The sequence below is a fragment of the Bufo bufo genome, chromosome 4 (genome assembly GCF_905171765.1).
Source record: "Bufo bufo chromosome 4, aBufBuf1.1, whole genome shotgun sequence".
Lineage (NCBI taxonomy): Eukaryota > Metazoa > Chordata > Amphibia > Anura > Bufonidae > Bufo > Bufo bufo.
Window position 1 is genome coordinate 409,225,362 of NC_053392.1, and position 20,693 is coordinate 409,246,054.

General features: G+C 41.1%; 1 protein-coding gene across 3 annotated transcripts; it reads right to left on the reverse strand.

The window, feature by feature from the left end:
* Window positions 1–13,419: 13,419 nt before the first annotated feature.
* LOC120997188 (T-box transcription factor T-like) lies at window positions 13,420–19,869 on the reverse strand. 3 transcript variants are annotated; one of them, XM_040427174.1, is made up of 8 exons: window positions 19,664–19,869; window positions 17,194–17,458; window positions 16,957–17,091; window positions 16,435–16,496; window positions 15,466–15,524; window positions 15,144–15,317; window positions 13,989–14,121; window positions 13,420–13,687 (listed from the first exon to the last, which is right to left on the reverse strand). In XM_040427174.1, the coding sequence occupies exons 1-8, from the start codon at window positions 19,867–19,869 to the stop codon at window positions 13,420–13,422; spliced, it is 1,302 nt and encodes a 433-aa protein (XP_040283108.1). The 3 variants fall into 3 exon arrangements, with proteins under 3 accessions (XP_040283108.1, XP_040283107.1, XP_040283109.1); XM_040427173.1 differs by having other exon boundaries at window positions 15,144–15,320; XM_040427175.1 differs by lacking the exon at window positions 15,144–15,317.
* Between the last annotated feature and the right edge of the window lie 824 nt (window positions 19,870–20,693).

The following is a 20,693-nucleotide window of genomic DNA, read 5'->3' on the forward strand; positions in this document are numbered from 1 at the left end:
TATCAGGTGCGGCTTACGTTTTAATTACTTATTGTCATTGCAACGTTATCCCTCTGGCTTCGGGGGCCTCTGGCTTCGGGGGCCCTATGATTGATCCAGCCTCATGGCTCCGGGGGCCCCTTGACCGTTTTTCATGTTTTGTTTTGTTTGTTAGGGGTACGACATGGTTGTAGGCTGGTTAGTGTCCCAGGTTTGCTGTTGGAGGAGGTCATGGCTATGCGAGTCCCCAAGGCATTCTGGTGCTGCATAAGTGGTTTAATAAAAAAATAAAAATAAAAAACTTAAGAGGCTCGCCCGAGTGGCTGTTAGCTTATAGGACCTCACGATTGGCACTGACACTTGTAGTTCGCACAGCCATCTGATACTTTTTTCCGCCATAAGAGTCTCGCACGCATGGCTTCTGCCATATGAGTCTCGCACGCATGGCTCCTGCCATAAGAATCTCGCACGCATGGCTCCCGCCATAAGAGTCTCGCACGCATGGCTCCCGCCATAAGAGTCTCGCACGCATGGCTCCCGCCATAAGAGTCTCGCACGCATGGCTCCCACCATAAGAGACTCGCACGCATGGCTCCCACCATAAGAGACTCGCGCGCATGGCTCCCGCCATAAGGGACTCGCACGCATGGCTCCCGCCATAAGGGACTCGCACGCATGGCTCCCGCCATAAGGGACTCGCACGCATGGCTCCCGTCATAAGGGACTCGCACGCATGGCTCCCGCCATAAGGGACTCGCACGCATGGCTCCCGCCATAAGGGACTCGCTGGAGTGGCTCTTGGCTTAGAGGATTTCACAATTGTCATCGACATTGGTAGGTCATACGGCCATCTGATACTATTTTCCATGGCACACCTTTCTTTTGTTCATTTATATTTTACAGATTAGTACTTGCGGTTCATTTCAGCCTCATTTCATTAAGAAGCTTTACCCCATGTCTTTGTCTTTCTAGGTTATCGAGTCCCGGTTGATTACTAAACCCGTCGGGTTAAGCCCCAATCTTTTCCCCAGCCATCCTCAATTCTAAGGTTCGCACCCCGGCGGCTGCCCGGCCCCATGGGCCCCTGGTGGTTGCTTCGGCCCCATGGCTTCAGGGGTCCGACCAATGGTTGTCTGTCCACCTGTGCAGCTATGCTTTTGGTTTTGAATGACTCACATCTTTATCTGCTTGCCAACTTATGTTATTTAGGTTTCATTTTAGTTAATGTCCATTATTATCTCCATTTTCTGTCACGTTTCCCCTCGTCTTTTCAGGTCATGCAGTTGAATTCATGTTGGGGGTCACCTTCCACATCGGTCAGGTCTCGTTCCTAACGATATTTCGCCTTGCATGTTATTCAGGCCACGTAGTTTATCTTAGGTATCGCCTGCCACATCGGTCAGGCTCTTGGTTTAATTTCACCTGCACCTTATTCAGGTCACTTATTACAGTCATAATTTCTTGATTTAAAAAAAACAAAAACAAAAAAAACTCTGCCCCATGGCTTCGGGGGCCCGACGACGGCTTCGGCCCCATGGCTTCGGGGGGCCCGATGACGGCTTCGGCCCCATGGCTTCGGGGGCCCGATGATGGCTTCGGCCCCATGGCTTCGAGGGCCCGATGACGGCTTCGGCCCCATGGCTTCGGGGGCCCGATGATGGCTTCGGCCCCATGGCTTCGAGGGCCCGATGACGGCTTCGGCCCCATGGCTTCGGGGGCCCGATGACTGTTTTCAGTCCTGCTGAGCTGATTGCCTGGTTGGTTGTCCATCTGGGCTGACTTGGCCCGTATGTATCACATACATACCTGCTTCCCTAATAATCCATGTTGATCGCTCACTTTATGTTTTGACCGCAAACTGGTCAGGTTCGCCCTACAGCATCATTGTCATGTCTTACGCAGATATTTCGTCTTGCTTTAATTGTTCATGCTTTTGTTCAGGTCCTGCCAGAGGAGGAACAAATAGGGTAATTCCCTTTAGCATTTCAGTCTCCGATCGTAGTCGACCATATCTTGTCAACCAGGTCCCCGCGCAAAGTCTTTGCCTTTTTACCACGACTAGGAATTCATTTTCGCCGGTAGCTTCAATGCAATTGCATTCCCTCACTCATGGGAGGTCATAGACAGAATCTTGTATATTATGGCTTCGTAGCTTCTTGCCGCACTAACCTCAGACTCTCTACAACCACGTTAAATCGTGTTTTGGACAAGGTTCAGCATTTCCTCACAGTAGAAGATTCAGATAGTAGGTCGGTCTTCACGTCTCAAGCATTAAAACAATTCTCAGGGGCACACAGTAGAACAACGCGCGGACCACGGCTAGCAGATAGCTGTTGTCTGGGGAACTATTCAAGGATTCTCTTCCTATCTACATAGTTATTTTCTGCATTCCTGCATAGTCTAGGCAGTTAGGTTTCGGTCCCACGATCTCCTGAGGCTAGGGCATTGCCAGTACTCCGTAGAACCAAAACTTTACAAGGTTCAGTTGGTTTTCATGATCCATTTCACAACGTATTGCCGGTCCTCCATTCCGCTTTGGGGCAGTATCCGCAATATTGAGCATCATGTCTCTGGCCTTGTCATCCACAAGATGGGTTGTAGGTCTCCTTCTGGCCTTGCCTCATACACCCCAAATTTTTCGCTCTAGATCCCTGACGCCTTGCAGTTGGCTTGGGGAATAGTTTGCACATGCCATTAGAGTTCCTTTTCTACCCTACTTGGCTTGGTTTTTGCCCACTTACCTACCCACGATCATGGCTTAGGGCACACAACAAGCCATTTAGTCAGGTCAGCTAAGACACGCCTAGCTCGGTTAGGTTGTTCCCATTGCTTCTCTCCCTAGGGTTCTTCGGATATCTCTTGGCCGTAGCCATGACCACAAGTTGGTAAGGCTGATTAGTCAGCCTGCATTTGTGGGAGGGGCGGAGGCTCTTCATATACGAGCCACAGCCTCACTCACAGGCGTGTGTTCTCAGGTGCCCCACCCTCCCTCCCTTATCTTCTCATTTCCTCAGGGTATGCCAACTTACAGGCCTACCCACGATCATGGCTTAGGGCACACAACAAGCCATTTAGTCAGGTCAGCTAAGACACGCCTAGCTCGGTTAGGTTGTTCCCGTTGTTTCTCTCCCTAGGGTTCTTCGGATATCTCTTGGCCGTAGCCATGACCACAAGTTGGTAAGGCTGATTAGTCAGCCTGCATTTGTGGGAGGGGTGGAGGCTCTTCATATACGAGCCACAGCCTCACTCACAGGCGTGTGTTCTCAGGTGCCCCACCCTCCCTCCCTTATCTTCTCATTTCCTCAGGGTATGCCAACTTACAGGCCTACCCACGATCATGGCTTAGGGCACACAACAAGCCATTTAGTCAGGTCAGCTAAGACAATCGGCATGTTTGGTCCCCAAACCTGAACCCGGACTTCTTCAAAGAAGAAGTTATAAGGGAAAATAATAGCATTCTTAATACAGAATGCTTAGTAAAATAGGAATGGAGGGGTTAAAAAAAAAATAATAATAATTTAACTCACCTCATCCACTTGTTCGCGCTGCCCGGCTTATCTTCTGTCTTCTTCTTTCATGATCTGTGAGGAAAAGGACCTGTGGTGACGTCACTGCGCTCATCACATGGTCCATAACATGATCCATCACCGTGGTGATGGATCATGTGATGGACCATGTGATGAGCGCAGTGATGTCACCACAGGTCCTTTTCCTCCTGGGCATCAAAGAAGAAGACAGAAGAGAAGCCGGGCTGCGCGAACAAATGGATCAGGTGAATTTAAGATTTTTTGAAAAAAATTTAACCCCTCCATCCCTATTTTACTAAACATTCTGTATTAAGAATGCTATTATTTTCCCTTATAACCATGCTATAAGGGAAAATAATAATGATCGGGTCCCCATCCCAATTGTCTCCTAGCAACCATGCGTGAAAATCGTACCGCATCCGCACTTGCTTGCAGAAGCTTGCGATTTTCACGCAGCCGCATTCACTTCTATGGGGCCTGCGTTGTGTGAAAAACACACAATATAGAGCAGGGATCAGCAACCTCGGGCACTCCAGGTGTTGTGAAACTACATCTCCCATCATGCACACTTGCTTGGCTGTTCTCTGAACTCCCACAGAAGTGAAAGGAGCATGCTGGGAGTTGTAGTTTCACAACAGCTGGAGTGCCAAAGGTTGCTGATCCCTGATATAGAGCATGCTACGATTTTCACGCAATGCACAAGTGATGCGTGAAAATCACGGCTCATGTGCACGCCTCATAGAAATAAATGGGTCCAGATTCAGTGCGGTGCAATGTGTTCACCACACGCATTGCACCCGCGCGGAAATCTCTCCCGTGTTAAAGGGGCCTAAAGCTAATTTCACATGAATGGCTTTTCCATTTGCAATCCGTAGTAAATGTGGGCAAAAAGTTCATAAATCTTAATCTAACCCCCCGCTCACATCAGATGCACCACACCTATTAAAAGGCAAATGCCTCTAAATATTTGTAGTGCATTTATGCAGGCCCATGTGCCAAAATGGAAATCTAAACCAACAAGGAAGCTGTTATAACTTTCCTTATACTGCAGATTATAATAAATGTGCCAGGCTAGCTATGGCTGCTTCTGCACCACCCACGGGGCTTTAACCTCCCAAAAAGTCTAAGACCCCTTGCAGACGAGTGTGATCGGATTAGGTCCGGATGCATTGTGAATACGTTCAGTGAAAAATGCGCGATTTCGCAAACAAAGTCATTCAGTTTTGTGTCCGATCGCGTTCAGTTTTTATCGCGCAGGTGCAATGCGATTTAATGCGTTTTGCACGCACATGATAAAAAAACTGAAGGTTTACACACAACATCTCTTAGCAACCATCCGTGAAAAATGCATTGCATCCACACTTGTTTGCGGATGCGATTTTCCTGCAGCCCCATTCACTTCTATGGGGCCAGCGTTGCTTGAAAAATGCAGAATATAGAACATGCTTCGATTTTCACGCAACGCACAAGTGATGCGTGAAAACCAATGCACATGTACACAGCCCCATTGAAATTAATGGGACCGGATTCTGTGCGGGCGCAATGCGTTCGCATCACGCATTGCACCCGTGCGAAATACTTGCTCATGTGAAAGGGGCCTAAATATTTCATGCAAGTATGCACCAGATTTGTGACTTTTTGATGGCAGTTTTCTGGCTTACAAGGGTTTATAAATGTGCAATAACTGTGGAGCCCCAGTTATGGGTCTTTAACACAGTGAAACGTTGGTTTCACATTTGTACTGACTAACCTCCTGCTGGCATCAAATGAGCCACAATTATTAAAAGGCACAAAATTGTAGCATATCTGTGCAGAAAAGACAGGAATCTACACCAGTATACTGGCAAAAATTATAATAAATGTGTTGGGCCAGCTATGCAGAGCTGTGCACCACCCACTTCCAACAACCTACTTTTTAGAAACGTGGCAAACTGGGTTCTAACTCCCCTAAAAGTTACTTTGCATGGCATGTGGCAAACTTTTTTTCAGGTTTTGGTGCAGGTACCCTGCCACCATGCTCTGTCCAGAAAAGTTTTCCCATTGTAGCTAGGATTTTAAATTGACCTTAATACTGCTGCATTTGCTAGTGAGACCACTGTAGAGAAACTAGAATTTGGGAAAGTGCTTGGAAAAAAAAAACGCTACACCCAGAGCATGCTGCAGTGCTGCACTTTAAAAAAAAATGCCAAGAGACTAAAAAAGGCAGGAAACTGTCTAATGGGGCTTTCACACATAGTTTCTTAGGCCCCTTTCACATGGGCGAGTTTTCCGCGCAGGTGCAATGTGTAACGTGAACGCATTGCACCCGCACTGAATCCTTACCCATTAATTTCAATAGGGCTGTGTACGTGAGCAATGTTTTTCACGCATCACTTGTGCACTGCGTGAAAATCGCAGCATGTTCTATATTCTGCGTTTTTTTTCACGCAACGCAGGCCCCATAGAAGTGAATGGGGCTGCGTAAAAATCACATTGCATCTACAAGTAAGTGCGGATGCAATGTGATTTTCACGGATGGTTGCTAAGGAGATGATGTTAATAAATAGGAATGAGCCCCGGGACCCCATTAAAGTCCATTTACTTTATTATTTTCCTTCATAACATGGTTATAATGGAAAATAATAGCATTCTTTAATACTGAATGCTAAGCAACCCTAAAGAACCTTCTATCTTCATTCAGCAGGACCTGCGCTGACGTGACCGCGCTCACCACGCTGACGTCTGCACAGGTCCTTTTGCAGGTCCCTCAAGAAGAAGAAAGAAGATGATAACGGCTGCGCAATCAAGTGGATAAAGTTAGTAATTTTTTATTATTTTTTAACCCTCAGAGACATTTTACTTAGCATTCTGTATTAAAGAATGCTATTATTTTCCATTATAACCTGGTTATAATGGAAAATAATAAAATCTACAGAACACCGAACCCAAACCCGAACTTCATTGAAGAAGTCCAGGTTCGGGTCTGGGTACCAACATACAGTTTTTTATCACGCACATGCTAGAAGCATTAAAATGCTTTGCACTCGCGTGAAAAAAAACGGAACAACGCAACATAATCGCAGACAAATTGCATGCGAACTCGCGCGGGTTTCCCTGAACCCGCCCGCAATGCATCCGGACTGAATCCGGCACGCTCGTCTGCAAGGGGCCTTAGTGATTTTTTGCACTTTTATGTTTTTAATTGTGATTTTTGCACCAGCATATTTTGCTGTAAAAAGGCCATATCCATATGTAAGCTGAAAGTCTGTGGGAAACATGAAACGCAGGATACACAAGCGGTTTGTTTGTTTTTTGGCTACTGGCGTTTTGGTTAATAAGGTTGCTTTTTTGTCTTTCTGGCTTCTTTTAAAAAATGCAGCATGCTGTAGCTTTTGGTGTTTTAGGCATTTTGCTAACACCTTCTCTATAGGGGAAAAGCAGCATGAAGAAAATGCTAGTGGTGAGGCACACTAGTCCAGATTTACTAATTGTATAGATGGTATAAACTTAGGCTCTCTAGAGCTGCACCAGATTTCCAGCTCAGGCAGGGTTATAAATATGGTACATGTATAGACACTTTTATCTAATACTATACCAATTACAAGTTGGCTTACTTTGAGACAAAACTTTATGCCAGAATTGTGGAGCAAAATGCATGTCTTAGTTTAAGCCCCTAAACACAAAGTTATGCCCTTTATGATAAGCCCCACCCCCTTTTGAGGCAGAAGTCAGAAAAATGTGTAGAAACCCTTGTTGCTCCAAATTGCACCAAAATTGTGCCAATTTGTGTGACAATTTTACATAGATTTTAGGCATAGACACATTAGTAAATCTTGGACTCACTCTATGTGAAAAAACACCAGAAACATTGCTACAAAAACTTAGCGAAGTACCTAGAGAACCAGTACATGTGCAGTACAGCCCTGATGCTTTCCAGGGCTACACAGTACAGATGACTTCATCCCTGGAAAGCATGGAGAGTGTATTGCATGTGTGTCATTTCCCAAAGTGACGGCACATGCACAAGAACACAGGGCCAGGTGAGGTTACATCACAACTGTCTAGCCCTCTCAATCAAAAGTTGGGGGCAGGACTGCTCTCATTAAGGAGCTGAGCTCTTGGGGTGGCACCAAACAGCTAATTTGCATATTAAAATAAACAGGCTCCCTCAGGAACAGAGGCACAGATCTGGATGGGAACAGAAATGTTTTATTTATCAGACCATAACCAATCTAACAGTGCTCTTAGCTTAATATTGAGGTATATATTCATAGATTCCCTTTACATCTAGCATTTGCCCCAGCTGGAAAAAAAATACAAAGGTGCAGCACAAAATACCTCCCCATAAATGGCCGCTCCATGATGGCAAGCTCCAGCTGCTATATTCTGTCTACCTTCAGCCATGTAGCCTTTCTGTACAGTTTGCCAAAGAGACATCTTAGATTCCTCACATCTTCACTATCCTCCCCATCTTAGTGCCCAACAGTGTGATCCTGCTTCCACCTCCAAATGGTGCTACCATGCACCCCAATGCCTTTACATACTACACTTCAAAAAAATTACCCAGTTGGTAAAAAATACTCTTAAAGTAATAATGCCCCTATAGTGACTCCAGTATTAATAATGCCTCCAGCAATGATAATGCTCCCTCTTGTGCCCTTAGATAATAAAATGGCCCATAGGGCCCTCAGATCATCCGATGAACAAGCATTTCCAAATTGGTTGTTTTGGTCACAGTTTTTATTTATTTATTTTTACAGTGTTCACCTGAGGGGTTTGGTCATGTGATATCTTAATAGAACAGGTCATTATGGACGCGGCAATATCTAATATGTGTACTTTTTCTTATTTCTTATTTAGGTTTTATACAATAATAGTATTTTTTAAACAAAAAAAAATATGTTTCAGTGTCTCCATAGTCTGAGAGCCATAGTTTTTTATTTTTTTTGACCGATTGTCTTAGGTAGGATCTAATTTTTTGCGGGATGAGGTGACGGTTTGATCGGTACTATTTTAAGGGGCATACACCGTTTTGATCGTTTGGTGTTGCACTTTATGTGATGTTAGGTGACAAAAAATGGCTTTTTTGGCACTTTTTTTTTTTTTTTTTTTATGGTGTTCATCTGAGGGGTTAGGTCATGTGATATTTTTATAGAGCAGGTTGTTACAGATGCAGCAATATAACCTATAAAATCATCAACAAGATGAAAGGCAGTGTGTAATAAACTACAAAGTATCACCAAAAAATGAAAAACACACATGCAATATAAAAGCATATTTTATTGAATTACGCCATTATAAACAATAATTACACATATGAAAGGATATATAAATTAGCAATGCAGTTGATGCTGCGGACCACAGCTCCAACACAGGTAACAAAGGGTAGGAATGCTACTCCCAATAGGAGGATAATTTCTTTATTTTCCAAACCCCATTATACATAAACCAATCCCACAGGAAGGGGAGGGGGATGCTACCAATACATTAAAGTACAAAAGGCACTCATGCATTTAACACAATCCACAAGAAAAATGCCATGAAGTAATGACACTCATATCAAACAATACATCATGGCCATAAATACCTGCTAGGGTAGCGTAAAAGGAAAATCAGACCTGTGTGGAGCTCACCCCGACACGTGTTTCGCTCCGCTTTCTCAAGGGACGCAGCAATACCTAATATGTCTACTTTTTTATTTATTTCACTTTAAGGCTACTTTCACACTTGCGGCAGGACGGATCCGACAGGCTGTTCACCATGTCGGATCCGTCCTGCGGCTATTTTGCCGTACCGCCTATAATGGGGACTATAATGGGGACGGGGGCGGAGCTCCGGAGCAGCACGGCGGTGCGCGGCGAAAGGCCGCCGGACTAAAATTACTGCATGTCAGGCCTTTTAGTCCGGCGGCTTTCGCCGTGAACCGCCGTGCTGTGCCGGAGCTCCGCCCCCATCCCCATTATAGTCAATGGGGACGGAGCGGCGGTCCGGTGGCACGGCGAACTAGCCGCAGGACGGATCCGACATGGTGAACAGCCTGTCGGATCCATCCTGCCGCAAGTGTGAAAGTACCCTAATACAATAATAGCATTTTTGAAACAAAAAAAATTATGTTTTAGGCCCCTTTCACACAAGCAAGTTTTTTCCACGCGGGTACAATGCGTGACGTGAACGCACAGCACCCACACTGGATCCTGACCCATTCATTTCAATGGGTCTGTGTACATGAGCGGTTTTTTTTTTCACACCTCGAAAATGAAGCATGTTCTATATTCTGCGTTTTTCACTCAGCCCCTAAACGCGTTGCATCCAGAACAAGTGCAGATGCAATGCGTTTTTCACTAATGGTTTCTAGAAGATGTTGTTTGTAAACCTTCAGTTTTTTATCACGCATTGAACTCGCACAGAAAATACTGAACGCAATCGCAGACAAAACTGAATTTCACTGAACGCACCCTGGACGCACCAGACCTAATCCGTCACGCTCATGTAAAAGAGTGTCTCCATATCCTGAGAGCTATATTTATTTTAATTTTTTTGGTCAATTTTCTTATGTAGGGGCTCGTTTTTTGCGGGATGAGGTGATGGTTTTATTGGTACCAATTTGGAGGCATATGCCTTTTTGATCGCTTGGTGTTGCATTTTTTGTGATGTAAGGTGACAAAAATGTCTTTTTTTTACACCGTTTTATTTTTACGGTGTTTATCGGACTAGGTGGATCATGTGATATATTTATAGAGCCTGTCGTTACAAACGTGACGATACCTAATATGTGTGTTTTTTCTATTTTTTATTATAAAATCTGGGGAAAGGGGCTTTTGCTCTTTTTTTACTTGAAACTTATTTTTTTTTTATTTTTAACTTTTTTAAAAAACTTTATTTCTGTCCCATTCTGGGACTTCAACTTTTGGGGGTCTGATCCCCTCTGCAATGCATTACAATACATCTGTATTGTATTGCATTGCCTGTTAGTGTATTACGCTGAGTAATACACTAACAGGTTGCCAAGGAGACGCACCCTGGGGCTGGATCTCCTCTGCACCCGTAGAAGGCAGGTCACCTTGCCGTGTAAGGCATTGGGCAGCCTCTGCACGACATCGGGCTGCCTTGTCCCCCATCGGGTCCTTGCCACAGCAGCGCAGGGACCTGATGGCTTCCCTCACTCGCCGCAAACCCCTTCTATGCCGCGGCATAGAAGGGGTTAATCCGCCGGCATCGGCTTTTACAGCAATGACGGCAGATACTGTCAGGGACTGCCCCCCTCAGTGCCCGCCCAATCACCATGACGTAATAGTACGTCCAAATGCGGGAAGTCACCTGCCGCCATGATGTACTGTTACGTCATGTATCGGCAAGGGTTTAAACTTGTCCTATGGTTAAAAATGAGGCAACAAATAATTTGCTGATCTGTGTGCTTCAATTATGTTGTCATTTTATCTGATTGTCATCAAGCATACATTAACATATATACAGAAATAAACAGAAAATGTTGACCTCATTAATTATAAATACAAAACCTCAGTAAATAAAACACAATTAGACTAACATACATTTGTGTATGCACATACAAATAACTGTAACATCAAAATGAATGGAACTTTGATATTAAGATTCACGATTTAAAAATCTCTGAAAACTTTTAAGCTCTTTAATTTTACTGAATGTCATATTTATTGTATTATTTTTGTAATTATCTATTTATTACTTTTCTGTTTCATTTGCATTACAGAATATTGACAGCAAATCCAAAGCTGCCCATAGACATCAGATAATCATGAACCAAAACATGATGCCAATTGTTGATCGTTAAAGGGTTTTCAAGTTCTTTGACGTTGATGGCCTATCCTCAGGATAGGCCATCAATATCAGATTCCGACATCTCACAACCCCACCAATCAACCACTTGGGAGTAGCTTAGATGCTAGAAGTAGGCACCAGAACTACACATCCCCATCCATTGTGTAGTGGATGGAACTGGTTAAAGCAGTGCTGCTCCCGTTCAAGTGAATAGAAGCAGTGCTGTAGTAATCAGCTATGTCCACTACACATTGGACCAAGCTGTGCAGTTCCACGCCTAATTCAGTCATGCTCATTTGTCAACATACTATAGATACACACTGTACAGAATTGTGCTAATGATTTGCCAAATTTTATGTTAGGAACAACCAATTTCAGTCGAGATTTAGGGTACAATTTTTGGGCAAAATATCGGGAACGAGCGTTCATAGGAACACTTGTTCCTGATAATTGGCCCTTATAATCGAGCAGCCAATAAGCCGATGAACAAGCACGTTTGTTGGCTGACGGCATCTTTCATCAGGATGAAAGATACCTAATTATTGCCAGCACATCTCGCTATGTAATCAGGGATATGTTGCCAATAGTTAATATAACAGGATGACTGCGGTACCAATCCTTCTTCCCAAATTCAGTTTGGCCTGTGTAATGCATATGTTATCCTCCACTGGTACTCGCCTGCCTGAACACTGGCCAGTATGGCTACTTTCACACCTGCGTTAGGTGCGGATCCGTCTGGTATCTGCACAGACGGATCCGCACCTATAATGCAAACGCTTAGATCCGTTCAGAACGGATCCGTTTGCATTACCATGAACAAAAAAAAAATATATATATTATTTATTTTTTTTGTTCATGATAATGCAAACGGATCCGTTTTGACTTTACATTGAAAGTCAATGGGAGACGGATCTGTTTGAAAATTGAGCCATATAGTGTCAAATTCAAACGGATCCGTCCCCATTGACTTACATTGTAAGTCTGGACGGATCCGTTTGCCTCCGTACGGCCAGGCGGACACCCAAACGCTGCAAGCTGCGTTCAGGGGTCCGCCTGCTGAGCGGAGCGGAGGACAAACGGTGCCAAACTGATGCATTCTGAGCGGATCCGCATCCACTCAGAATGCATTAGGGCTGGACGGATCCGTTCGGGGCCGCTTGTGAGAGCCTTTAAACGGAACTCACAAGCGGAGCCCCGAACGCTAGTGTGAAAGTAGCCTAACATGGCACTTAGAGTTGAGTACCCATGGGCATGTTTCTAATTTTTGCAAATGATGTCTGTGCTCTCCATATGAAGGTTGTGCTCCATCTTATGTCTCTGGTTTGCTTTCTTTTCAATAACCTTGTATATTTATTTCAACACAATAAGCAAAGATAATATTTGTACAAATTAAGTGAAGTAGTGTAAATGCAAAATTTTGATTTCTTAGGGTCCAGTCACACGTTCGCAAAATGGGTCCGCATCCGTTACGCAATTTTGTGGAACAGGTGCGGACCAATTCATTTTCAATGGGGCTGAATGTGCTGTCCGCATCTGCATTTGCGGATCCGCACTTCCAGATCCGCACTTCCGATCCGCAAAAAAATAGAACATGTCCTATTCTTGTCCACAAAGGCGGTCTGCAAAATGCGGAACGCACATTGCCGGTGTCCACAGTTAGTTTGTAGAGCTGCTACAAATAAGACATTTAATAAGACATTCTGATTTACACTTATTAAATAAATAGTTGGAGTATTTGGGTTTATTTTAAAATTACAGGTTGATTAAAAACTTTAAGAACTATCTTACTTCAGTAAATAAATAATTTTCTGAACACAACCTATGGCTAGGTCTGTAAATCAATATGAAGTAGTTGTGTTCATCGTATGAAATTTGCAAATCAATAATGAAAATACAAATGTGAATCTTGACAACAGAAGAAGAATCACATTGGTTTCAGTCTTTATGTACAGTACAGGTTTACAGGTCCTCAGTGAGAAATCATAATGGAGATTTTCAACCCAATTTTACATAAATCAATACTCTGCTCTTCAAAAAAGGAATACAGTGCCTTAGTACCCCATATCCTCCACTGGCCTTGAAGAACCATGTCTGAAGACAAGGCTGTTTCTTATAAAAAGTCATATAAGATTTTACTTTACATGGAGGTGGGTGCGACTGGTGTCCATGGTGATGATAATCTAGAATGGTTTGTGACTTCATATTGATTCTCTACAATATCTGTAGTTGCTCCATGATCGTATAATGGTGATACTGAGGATGGTGAAGCTACTCCATGTGAAAGAGATGAGTAATGAGTTGTAGATCCTCGTAAGTACTGTGAACCTAATCCATTAGGGATTCCTCCAGACTGAGAAACTGGAGAAATAGTGCTGTTGTTCACAGACCACAAGTTTGGATACTGACTGTAAAAGGTAAAATTGCTACCATTAGCATTCTATCCAAAATACTGTGTCATACAGAGATAATTCTAATTACAGTCACATAATGATGACTATATAATAGCTCATCCTACCATGCAGGTGGTCATTTACAGGTTATCAAGGCTAATATTTCTTTTATTTTATAGCTATACATCACAATTACGTATATAGGAGATATAGATTTATTTAGCAATTTTTTTTGAGAATTTAAAATATTTTATTGAATTATTACAAGGATAGTAATTACTAAAATGGATAGTTGGTAGATTATATAGATAATTACCTGGAAGCATTTGAGGTGCTTGTGGGGTGCGTCATAGAGAGCATTCCTGTATGAGCAGGCATTTGAAGACTTGACCAATTATCATGTGACTGGAGCATAGACAAACAGGAAGATGAGTTATCTTGTATAGTTGCTAATAAGACAGAATGAAAAAAAAAAATATATAATAATATATAATAATTATTTATATATAAAAAAATATAAAATAATATATAATAATTATATATATATATATATATATATATATATATATAAAAGCATGTTTATATATAATAAGCAAACAATACTACTACATAATTTTTAATAGGATTATTAATGCAAAAAACATTTTTTATGTGACTCCTTTTACTATAGCCTCAACTACTGACATGTACAGGCTGGATGCTGAGGTTTGTATTAGATCAGACACCAGCTTGACTGCTCTGGTAAGTAAATTCTAATATGGGGCAAATAGCTAAAACATACTATATCTAATAACCCATGTAGAAAGGCACAAGGGTCTGTCATTGACAGAAGGTATGTGTCACCAATGTCCCTGGCCTCGGTGAGGTAAGAGCCAGTAGTTTAAAGTGTCAGCGGCAGCTAGTGCTGATTGACACTGTTTGCTGTTTAGTATGGCTGCAAAGCCGATCCGGGACGGCTCTTACTGGGAGTAGCCAAAGTGGGTGGGTGGCTTCTCCCAACGCTCCAGGCCGGATCTTGGTGTGGTATAAAAGCACAGGCAGCACTGTCAGGTGTTGTGGATTATCCTCCATCTGACAGGGAAGCTGGAGAGTCTCTGTGTTTTGAGATCTAAGGATGTGTGCCGTGCTAAAGGGCTGAGAGCCGCATTGTTGGGAAGCAGGCCCCTAAAGCCTGTTGTGGACTGCTGCTGACAAAACCGCTGACAAGGTGAATGTTTTTTGTTCTGTGGACTTGCCATGGTGTGAGTGAACACCAAGACGGTGAACTGTCATTTTGTTTATGTGTGAATAAACACTGAACTGTTTAAGTTAAAGACTTTGTTTTTGCCTCTGTACTGCGTCCGCTAATCTGCCTACCAGAGCAAATCACCACACCCATTGCTTAATTAGACATACTGTAGTAAAGTACAGTATTGTTTCCCTAATTAATAACTGAAATTAAATATATGAGACCGTCATCTTTAGAACTCACTTGGAGAATTGTTTCTGTGAGAGTATGGGTTTGGATATGGAGCTGCCCGGTGATTCCGCAGAGAGGAGTATCGATCACAGCCATGAGGAGAAGACAGGGCTATTGGTGCTCCAAACTGAGAATGAGGATTTGCAGGAGAGCATAAGGATCCGGTACCAGGAATGAGCCAGCTACCTACTAAAGAAAAGCAAAATGAATTATTTACCATATATATGAATATTCACACAGAACATATTACATGCAGCAACATTGAATACATGCTGGTATATATGGTCAGAAATGTATCTTGTTATTCTCATTCAGTTGTATGGTTGCAACTTACATTGTGAGTAACCTTGTTGACCATCAATGGCTTCATCCAGAAGTTCTTTATGGTCATTTCTGAAAGCAGAAATTTTTGAGGATTTAGTTTTTAAAAAGCTTCAAAAAAGTTGTTTCATCAGTTCAATGGTTGCAACTGAGGATGAGCTAAGGTTTTTTACAGTAATAATTAATTCCCAAAGTTATTACACAAAGTCTTGCGCGACTTTGCAAGGTAATAACTTTGGCTCATCGGAGCCAATACATTCTGATACTGTACAGAGCGGGAACTTCATACAGAATTACAAAAAAATTTTTTCGCTCATCCCTAGTTACAACATATTATTAAAGGTGTTCTGTACTAATTGCTATTAGTGGCATATTACCAGGGCATGCCATCATTATGTAATCAATGGCAGTCTGAACATAGGTAACCTCACAAGAGCTCAGAGGCTGCTTCACTGGTGGGAAAACAGGTCTAACAAGGGCTATTCTGCAGGAAGGAAAGTGGAACGGTAATACCAATACTTTCCACAGTCACCTCTAGTTATTTATGCCCTACCAAACACAACTGTACCACATCTGGTTTTAGGAATAATACATTCCTCCCTGCTCTGTTCCTGAGTGACTTTTATTACTGTCAGAGCCGCCTTTTGTTGACTAATCATTTAAAACAGAATGAATTCCCAGGCTGACACTGCATAAGTGAACCTTCAACTGCCCTACCACTGGAACAATTGAGAGATTAGGGAGCATATGGATATATGAGCCAAAGAGGGAATAATAGGAAGAATGCATTCGAGATGTGACTTGATCTATAGGTTCCTGCAGCAAAGCATACAAAAAATATGGAATAATTAAAAATATACAGGATTGGAATAAAATCCACCCCTCCTGTGTTCTAACTGACTGCCACATGGATAGTGTTTCTCAAGCTTAGAAGAGATGTATTGAAAAGGCATAGAATTCCGGAATTAAATAAAAGCTATACCTCTCTTTAGCATCCAGAAAAGCCTTGGCAAAGGGATTGTGCTTTATTTTAAGAGCAGTAATCTAAAATAAGCAGAAATTGTAAGCACAGACATTAGATTAAAAAAATCAGATAATTGTTACACAGAAAGTTTACTCCACCTATAATTTATTTTACTCATTAAAGTAATTGTTATTTTTCCACAGTTTATATGGTTAATACCGCTGTGTGTATATAATGCTGTAATATACTATGGCACATGCTTGTTCGCACATTATTCATTCCACATGATATGCACTTTAATATATAGATGACAAAACAATTAAAATATACCAAAATTGCCTCAAAGAATGCTGTCTATAGTCTTTAATTTTCATTTTTAACATGCAATAAAATATAATTATGACTATCCTTATGTACTAAGTCCAAAAAGGCATTTTTCTCTCAGACATTTGCGATGCATGAGGCCCAAATCTGTAGATATTTAATGATAAATATAACTTGCAGTAGCACCTTAGTTAATCGAGATAATATAAATAATACCTCTTCATTCTGGTAAGCAGTCACAGCAATGAATTGTGTTTCTGGAAAGGAGTGGCTGGTGATCATTCTTTGGGATCCTCCTACTCTAACTATGTGAATTCTGGGCTCATATTTGTGCAATGAGTTTAGCATAATCTGCAAAGAAAAAGAAAAACCATTAATGACAATTATCACAAGTAATGGTATAATACAGCAGCAACAATATTAATTATTACTAATAATTATAAATAATATTACCTGGCCTCCACCATTCATTTTATTTGTGAGTTTAACTTTACTGAAAGAAACAGCATCTTTCATCCAATGGGCTCCAAAGTTTGGGGAATCTGGGTGAATGTAGACGCAGCTTGGAGCTTGCGGCTCCGGTTTTCCTCCTGGAACCCATTCTCCATTTACATACTTCCACCGGTGGTTGTCTGCTGACACAAAATCTAGCAGGAATGTGTACATAGCATTGGGGTCTAGTCCAGAAACACTCACTTTTAGCACAGGAAACATTCGCCTAAAAGAGAGTGAAAAGTTGTAGTTACTTTGGACCTAGAAAGTATATATGTAAAATATCCAGAAAACATCAATGGTTAATGTAATAATAGTCATACAATATACAATTTAGGAAAGATGAAATCCAAAACAGTGAGTAGAATCACGTCAGTCACTTACCTTCTCCATGGGTGGGTTGGATATACCTGTGTCTTTTTATCCAAAGACAAATAAAGTAATGTGTAAAGTAACAGTGGCGTTAGAAAGGAAATGAACTATCCTCCCCCCTTTATTCCTTTGAGCTCAGCACCTTCTTTTGTCTTTAATTTGGGGTCAGACAACTCCTCTACTGTGAAGTAACTTTAAATACATTGTTTGCTGAAGCAATAAGATTTCTCTACGACCTTTGAGTACTCCTTTAGGCTTTGTTCACATCAATGTTCAGCCTTTCTGTTCTCCTGCTCCTTTTAGGATCAGGAGAACAGAAAGCACGGAAAAGGCACATAACTGAGCCGAACGGAGCCTAAGGTTGTGCATGCAGGACTTTTGTCTCCGCTACAAAATCATCTTCTGAGTGGAAACATAACGGACCCCATTATAGTCTATGGGGTCCTAAGGGCTCCGTTTGACTCAGTTTGGCGTCAGTTATGTACCTTCTCCGTCCTTTCCATTCTCCTGCTCCTAAACAGAGCAGGAGAACGGAAAGGCTGAATGTTGATGTGAACGAAGCCTTATAGAATCATCAGATCTAAATGGGCTATAAGTAGTATGGCTATATCCAGAATCTTTTAAAGCTATGTGTTTTAATGTATTAATTAATCTCCTGCTCATAACCGTTTTATGGTTAGTATAAAAAAGTAATGTTTGTCTAAGTGTTACATTTTATTTTATATTACGTTACTTATATTTCAATTTTTATTTGGTACACTTCTATGCTGGCTATATAATAATAGGTCTATTACCATATTTTTATAAAACTTAGGGAGAAAAACAAAATTCACAAAAAAATGTAAAAAAATCAGTGTATACACAGTAACACTAAACATGTATTAATCAAGCAGTACATTAAAAGGCACATAAGGTGAATAACAAAGGTGAATAAAGTAATTATATGTCTAATATGGGAAGAATTAACTTTTAGAATTTACCATTTTTTTTCTGATTTTGTTGTTTTCCACTTTTGCAAAAAATATTTGTATTATACTTTTGCCAAATAAATTATTGTTGTGGCCAATGTGGGTGCAATGTGAACAGAAAAGTGGAGTAAATGGTGTAGATTTTTTTTTACAGCGGAATTGTAAGTAGAAAATCAGGATTTTACAGTAGTAGCAAAGTGGTTGAGATTTAAGCAAATATGATCCACACACTGTATAAGAAATCCACACTGTAAATTGACCTGCAATGTATATTTTAAAGCCACAGCATGTCCATTTATGCTGTTTATTTATCCTGCTGTGGATTTCACCGTATACAATGCATAGGGTGACATCCACAGCAAATTCAAGAAAAATCTGCCATCTGTCTGTATTCTAATTGCTCCAATATTAACACTAATCAGTAAAATGTTTAACAGGCAATGTGTATGGGGGCCTACCAAAAGTAACACAACATTCGCTCTTAACATGCCCATTCTTTTATATTCATGGGGGTTAAGCTACAGTCTGAAGTATTTGACAGCCATATTCCCATCTCTACACTAAAATAAACATGGAAGTGTGTAGGTTTAGAGTGGAGTCCTGAGAATTAGTTGTCAGATAAAGCTTGTTGGGTAGCATAATATCTTAGATCTGTATGACTTTAAATAATATTTTAAGTACACTATTATAATAATAATAATAATAATAATAATAATAGATAATACAATAATGATAATAATGATTCATATATGTTATTGCTTTGAAATAATGTAGTAGTTAAATAATTCAAGAAAACTTCTTCAGTAATTAGCATAATTTCTAATAGTTAATGATAATTGTGAAGACGTGTTACTGAGCTCTAATTCAATTATATATAATGTAATATAAAGCACAAGCACATGAGTCATTTGATATATTAGCTATGTAACACTGTATATATGAATAGTTTTAAAGCTATTTCTAGGACATTATTTTACAGGCGGTCGTTAGAGAAAAATAACATTCTACTGAGAAATTATTATTATTCGATAGATTATGTATAGAAGCAACCATAATGGTCAAAATAAAAAAACAAAGCCTATGAGTCCTACCTGCCATTTTTTGTGACAATCATCTCATTGGTGAGCTCCTTGAATCGTAACCAAAGGTCTTGCTCTTCCAAAGAAACTTTGAGCTCTCTTTCTGTAGGGTCCCCCTTCTCACTTCCAGCTTGAAGCTCATTTTCCACTGCACTGAGAAGATGATCTACTCGATACTGTAAGTTCTTTCCACAACTCTCAGTTGCACTTAAACTCATCCCTCAAATGTTGCTCCACCACCACGAATAAAAAGATCCACAGATCCAAAAGTCTTATCAGGATGCTGTCAAATGTATGTAATCAGTAGATAATGTTTTTAGAGATAGTAAATCCACTTGACCTTAGCAGAACATGTTTCACTAATCAACATTACATTGCTTTACACTCCAATAAATAGTCATGGCCATGGTGTGGTGACATCACTTACAGAGTAAAGAGCGTAGTGATTGGTTAGGGTTTCCTTTGATGTTTGTCAATAAGGAATGTGATTGGTGTAGCCTTCACACTGTGATAATCTTCTGAAGTTAATTGCAAGTCAGAGGTACTTTATGCAAATCTCCAAATGTTTGCACCTTTATCAAAGACTAAAGCTGCAGCGAGGAAATGGTGTGTCAAACTCAATAAAATTAAGTAAGGATAACACCTGGTCAAATTTTAATTTAAAATCCTTTTCCTGAAAGTCATGGATTGCAAAAAAAAGTTAATTTCCAATTTAGGTAAACACTAATAATATTATATAATATCATATATGTGTGACTTGTAAATGTATTCCTATCTTATAGCGTGACAGCACATTGCTAGGATATGCACTTTATGATTGGTGAGAGTCTGGCAACAGCACTGATTTAGAGCTGCATCCCCTTGACTAACTGTTCCCTGCACAGTTGTATCCTGTACCAGCTGTGTAGAGAACTTCAGCTGGGCTAGAAGAGCCACAGTCCAGGGAAAACGCATATTATTAGTGCTACAGATCCTTCAGTCTAAGGATTGGTGGGGGTCCCAGAGGTTGAAATCCATCAATCATAAAGTGATGGCAAATCCT